This window comes from Acinonyx jubatus, chromosome B2 (genome assembly GCF_027475565.1).
Source record: "Acinonyx jubatus isolate Ajub_Pintada_27869175 chromosome B2, VMU_Ajub_asm_v1.0, whole genome shotgun sequence".
Taxonomy (NCBI): Eukaryota; Metazoa; Chordata; class Mammalia; order Carnivora; family Felidae; genus Acinonyx; species Acinonyx jubatus.
The window spans coordinates 147,503,667-147,509,766 of NC_069385.1; the positions used below are offsets into that span (position 1 = coordinate 147,503,667).

Consider the following 6,100-nt stretch of genomic DNA (forward strand, 5'->3'; position numbering starts at 1 on the left):
GGATATTTGATGCCTCTCCCATACAGCTTGTTTAGTACTTCAGTTTTCAACATCTTTCATCATTTCAGTGTGTGTCATGTAAAACACATCTAGTTATGTAAATGTTTTTAACCCACGTGTGTTTATTGTCATTTTTTCCAATTGTTTTGCAAACTCACACACCATTTAATTCCTTATGGCTGTACATCAGAATACAGGTTTTCCAGGTATACCCATACTAACCCAGACAGCATCCCAGGATCTGTTTCTAACAAAGTTCCCACATGATGATTAGGCAATGAGCTCAGCTGGGAACTAACTCAGACTTTCTTGGAAATCATTGCTGTACAACTTCTAGCCCACAGCTTTGCTTGTGTTCAGATTCTTGATAAAGTACATGTCAGTGCAATAATCAGCAGTCAACTTGGTGAAACGTTTAGTAGAGGATCTGAAAGATTGATATTTGCATTCTGCTCTCGTAGTCTATTGCTTCACAGCTAAATTCCTGTTACTCAGTTTTTCAGTTCAGAAACCAGTCCCAGTTCAGAGACCATTCCCGTGTGCTGACTTGAGGAACTGGTATTTAATAACAAGACTCATGGAAGATGGATAAGCAAGTCATGATGCAGGCTTATTATATTTAGTTTTATTGTCCAAGATATGGACAGAGCCAGGAACTAGGAAGGTAGAGAAGGAACTGTTGGGATAAAACAAACCTATTTGAGACCTTTGGGGAAGGAAATAGTTAACATTGATTGAAACAGCCTGTTGACTAACTTGGATTTAAAGAAAATATAATGAAATAAAAAATAATAACGAACATAAATTTAAAAAATAAAAGACATGGTTACCTCTGGCTCTCAAGACAAGTTGCCCTGGGGTGCCCAGCTGGCTCAGTCGATGGAGCATGCAACTCTTGGTCTCAGGTTTATGAGTTCAAGCCCTGCATTCAGTGCAGAGGTTACTTAAAATCTTAAAAAAAAGAAAGAAAGAAAAATTTGCCCTTATTATTTAACAGATTTATACGTAATCCTAGTTCCAGATTTTGAATTGATAATTATCATTCCAAGCTTGTATTTTCCTTACACTTGTATGAGCACAAGTGTGGCCTCTGTTTCTCTTTCCATATTGCAGTCTATCCCAGAAATGAACAACATATTAATTAATCTCCATAAACAGTATTTTTCAGGTCTTTGTGCTCAGAAGCCTCCCTTAGCTCCCCAGTGTCTAAAAAGTAAATTCTGAATTCCAGATCTTGACATTTGAGGCTTTCTACAGGAGGGCCTTTGCCTCTGTGATATCCTTATACAAATTTGCTGAACTTTTTGCTTTCCCGCTTCCGTGATCCTACCATTAGCCACTTGTTCAGGCCATTTCCTTGCTTGTAATTTCCTATTTTTCTCTCTCCCACATCCTTTCAAAATCCTTTCCATTCTTCAGAAGTTAGTTTCTGAATTAAGCTTTCCCATCCATTACAAACGACTAGGCTCTCTTGAATCTCCCAACTTCATGAAGCACTTTGTCATTGTACTGTGCTGATCCTTTTTGGTCTTTCTGACTTACATATAATCTAATTGCATGAGGCATGTTAACATGTAGCATCAGCCTAAAGTTATAAGTTTTATGTTTATTGTTTCTACTTTAAAGTATTTTGTTTTTAAATTTAAATTTTGGCTACTGTGAGGTAGAAATCAGGGAACTGTTGTACTCCACAGAGCAGGTATTTCAGTGGTTGTACAATGCTAAATGCCCAGTACACTTCTGTATAATGGGAAATGACAATTTCTGCGATGTGATCTTTAATCTTCATAGACAGTAATAGCTATTTTATAAATAAAAAGATACTTTTGTTTTTATTTTAGAAGAGCTCTCAAAACTAAATAGGACGCCGCACAAAGCAGAAGTGGATTTTCTGGGAATACATTTCATCCCAGGATGACGACAGAACCAAAGAAAACTACAGCTCAGAACCTTCAGGAGAATGCAGGACTTCTGATCGTGAAGATAGAAGAGGAAGATTTCGTCTGGAGGCAGGACACTTGCTGCCAGAGAAGCGATGCCCTCAGGCAGGAGCTCTGCCGACAGCTTTTCAGGCAGTTCTGCTACCAGGATTCCCCTGGACCCCGTGAGGCCCTGAGCCGGCTCCGGGAGCTCTGCCATCAGTGGCTGCGGCCCGAGACGCACAGCAAGGAGCAGATCCTGGAGCTGCTGGTGCTGGAGCAGTTCCTGACCATCCTGCCCGCCGAGCTCCAGGCCTGGGTGAGAGAGCACCGCCCAGAGAGTGGGGAGGAGGCAGTGACAGTACTGGAAGATCTCGAGAGAGGCGCTGATGACTCAGTAGTCCAGGTACGCCGGGGACAGGAGATCTAAGGCCTCCAGAGAGCTGGATCACACAGTGGGAGGAAAGGGTCTGAGATTGAACACCCCAATGAAACCTGCAGGGGCTCTTCCTTCAGCATTTATGTCTCCTTTCCACTCCAGCTGGTGCTGTGCCACATTTCACAGTTGAGTCGTACTTAATCCATCCTTCTGCAGTTTTGTATTCCTGTGGGAGGTTCTCTTTGTGTTTGGAAGATGTTCAGTTCCAACAGAGATTCTCTCACAAGCCCAAATATACTTTATTTTTCTCAGGTTCCAGTCCTTGCACATGGGCAAGAAATATTCAGGGGAAAGGTGGTGCCTCCTGGACCGGCACTCAGTGCCCAGTTTCAGCCAGTGGACCCCAAGTCCCTTCATGATTCTTCAGCATCCCTTGTGCTGGACTATGGTAAGGAGCAGTATTACACACATTTCATGTCACTGAAGGAGTGGGGCTGTGAATTTGCCTTCTCAGAATAGTCTCAGTCACTACAGGTGGTCTTTTCCTTTATTACCCCATGAGAAGTACCGAACTCTTTCCCTGTATGCCATTGGCCAATTAAACACACACACACACACACACACACACACCACCCAGAATTTGGTTCCTTATCAAGCATATTAACATTCTCCTATTTGTACTTTATCCAGAATATTTCCAAAACACAGGATACTTTTCTGAGTAAATTAAAGAAAAAAATGAATGAGAAAATGTCAGAGAATGAGTAAAGAAACAAAAGAATAAGAGGAAGAAACGCATCAAGAGAAATAAAACATGTTAGTAGAGAAGCATATATAATGATAGAGAAGCAGATACATAATGATATACTCAGAAATGGAATATAATTCAGATGCATACAAGATCCACACTCTTATCTTTTTTATTATACTTTTGGTCTTACAAAGCTTTCACGTTTTTATAGGAAGTGGGCCATATTTCTGGTGACCACCTCCATGGAATACTCATCACCGTTCTAAAACTCCTCTGTTTAAAAATTTTTTTAAGTTTATTTTTATTTATTTTTGAGATAAAGAGAGCAAGTCGGGGGAGAGGTAGAGAGAGAGGGAGACAGAATCCCAGGCAGGCTCCGCGCTGTCAGGGCAGAGCCTGACACGGGACTTGAACTCACAAACTGTGAAATCATGACTTGAGCCGAGATCAACAGTCTGATGCTTAACTGACCGAGCCACCCAGGCACTCCTAAAACTCACCTGTTTAAGAAGTTCATGGATTCAGTATCACTTTAGGTATGAGTGGTCTCAAAAATAAAGAGTAAATTACAGTCCATTTTTTAAAAAATACCTAAATTCTGCTTTCACATTTGTTCTGGAAACATTTCCATCCATCCTATCCAAAATCACAACATTTCCCCCATGCTAAGACCAGCACTGCCTAACCACCTTTCCTATCATAGCATATTCTAGACAAAACAAACCCAACAACAAAGACAAGATGCATAATACAGAGTCGTAAGCACAGTATAAATTTGTGAGCCACAGGCAGGAATTGTGAGGACTAGATCATAAATGGATTCTGGAAACCAGGCGGAAGAATTCATGTAAGTTGTGGAGGAAAGAGGGTGAAAGTTTCTGAGTAAGGTATAGGAGGTGACAGGGTTTTAAGGACAGCTAATCTGGTGAGGACATTCAAAGTGATTAGCAGCTCAGAGTCAAAACAGCAGGAGGCTGTGACAATCCCCTAGATAAAAAGTAGTCATAAGGAACATGGTAGCAGAAATGTAAAGAAGGGGATGTATTCAGGAGATATGTAGCAGAAAGTGGTTACAGAATTTGGTTAGCCATGGCAGATGAAGAAATGGGTGGATGGATAGATGGATGGAGGTTTTCCCCTCTGCATGCATTCTGCCTTCTTTTACCAGTTTTTCTCCCTTGTGCCCTTCAACCCTTTCATTTGAAAGGCCACATCTGAATTTTTAATTTTTTTAAGTTTATTTATTTTGAGAGAGAGACCACACACACACACACACACACACACACACGAGTGAGGGAAGGGCGGAGAGAGAGAATCCCAAGTAGGCTCTGCGCTGTCAGCACAGAGCCCGATGGAGGGCTCAAACTCACCAACCATGAGATCATGACCTGAGCCAAAACCAAGAGTCAGATGCTCAACCGACTGAACCACCCAGGCCCCCCTGAAAAGTCAAATTTTTAGAGTAACCAAGTGAAGTACCAATATGTAATAGTGTTGAGTATTTCTTCCAACTCAGCAAATAGATGTTTACCACTTTCTCTTTGCGTTATTTTAGATAATCAGAGTGAAAACAGTGGATCCATGCCAAAGTTGAACATTTATGAAAAAATGGAATCACAGAGAATTCTATCAGGAAGAATTTCAGAATTCGTGTCAGAAGGATCTGCTGAGCCTCAAGACATCTGCAAGTCTACAGACAGGTTAAAGAGGCAATGGGAAAAAGAATCAGGGGGGTCTCAGAGACCATCATCTGCTCAGGATGGAAGTTTTAGTAAAATCCTTACCCACAAAAATACACTTACAGGTGAAATAAGCCATGATGGATGTGACAGAAGCTTAAACCTGAATTCAAGTGAATTTACACACCAGAAATCTCATAAACATAGTACCTATGACCAAAGTTTCAAATGGAATTCAGATTTTATTAAGCATCAAAGAATTTATGCTGGAGAAAAAATTCACCAATATGGAAAATCTCTCAAAAGCCCAAACCTTATTAAACATGCAGCAATTTTTAGTGGGGAGAAAACCCACCAGTGTAATGAATGTGGGAAAGCTTTCAGACACAGCTCAAAGCTTATTAGGCATCAGAGAATCCACACTGGAGAGAGGCCCTATGAATGTAATGAGTGTGGGAAAGGCTTTGGGGGCAGCTCAGATCTTATTAGGCACCAGAGAATTCACACTGGGGAAAGACCCTTCGAATGCAAAGAATGTGGACGAGCATTCAGCCTGAACTCACATCTCATCCTGCATCAGAGAATTCACACCAGAGAGAAACCCTATGAATGTAGTGAATGTGGGAAAACCTTCAGAGTGAGCTCACACCTCATTCGACACCTGAGAATCCACACTGGAGAGAAACCCTATGAATGCAGTGAGTGTGGGAGAGCCTTCAGTCAGAGTTCACACCTTCGTCAACACCAAAGAATTCACAAGAGGGAAAACCTGATAATGTAAAGAACTTAAATTTTTATGGAAGTGCTAAAGAAAGAGCAAAACATGAAAAACGTTGAATAAAAAATATTGAGTGAGACAAATGACTGAAAGACCAGTGTCTCTTTTCTCTCGTTCTCTGATTTGCTGTCCTGCATATGATCTTTACTGTGTGTGTGCTTTCTGTGAAACAGGATTTGCCTCTTCCCCCACTGACTGCAAAAGTCAAACCAGAAGGGCAGAATTTGGAGGCTGATAAGTAGGTTAGTCTGTGGCAGTGGGGGTGGAGGAAAAAGGGACTCTGTTGGGAAGTAACCGTGATTACTGCGTGGAGGGGAGAAGATTCAGGTAAAGAGGCTGATCATCAACACTAGTTAATGATCCGCCACAAGAGGAGGTGGGCTAAGCCCTGAAGTGGAAATAGCCTGAGCAATACACAACAACGCTTTCAGAACATTCCTTTAAATAAAGGCACAACAAAACTGAATTAGTCATGCCAGGGGCACCTGGGTGGGTCAGTTGGTTAGGAGACAGTCTTCGTTTTGGCTTGGGTCATCATCTCAGTTTGTGAGTTCAAGCCCCACGTCGGGCTCTGTGATGGCAGTGTGGAGCCTG

At 41.7% G+C, this 6,100-nt stretch overlaps 1 protein-coding gene across 1 annotated transcript; it reads left to right on the forward strand.

Moving 5' to 3' along the window:
* The first annotated feature begins 1,839 nt into the window (after positions 1-1,839).
* On the forward strand, positions 1,840-5,589 carry ZNF165 (zinc finger protein 165). The gene is made up of 3 exons (XM_027051866.2): positions 1,840-2,325; positions 2,611-2,746; positions 4,605-5,589. The coding sequence occupies exons 1-3, from the start codon at positions 1,915-1,917 to the stop codon at positions 5,507-5,509; spliced, it is 1,452 nt and encodes a 483-aa protein (XP_026907667.1). The 5' UTR covers positions 1,840-1,914; the 3' UTR covers positions 5,510-5,589.
* Positions 5,590-6,100: the final 511 nt, after the last annotated feature.

Bases quoted from the DNA above. Each gene is read 5' to 3' on its own strand.
- ZNF165 (XM_027051866.2), top strand. From the start codon at position 1,915: ATGACGACAGAACCAAAGAAAACTACAGCTCAGAACCTTCAGGAGAAT. The intron at 2,326-2,610 runs GTACGCCGGGGA...TATTTTTCTCAG, and splicing joins CTGATGACTCAGTAGTCCAG to GTTCCAGTCCTTGCACATGG. The intron at 2,747-4,604 runs GTAAGGAGCAGT...GCGTTATTTTAG, and splicing joins ATCCCTTGTGCTGGACTATG to ATAATCAGAGTGAAAACAGT.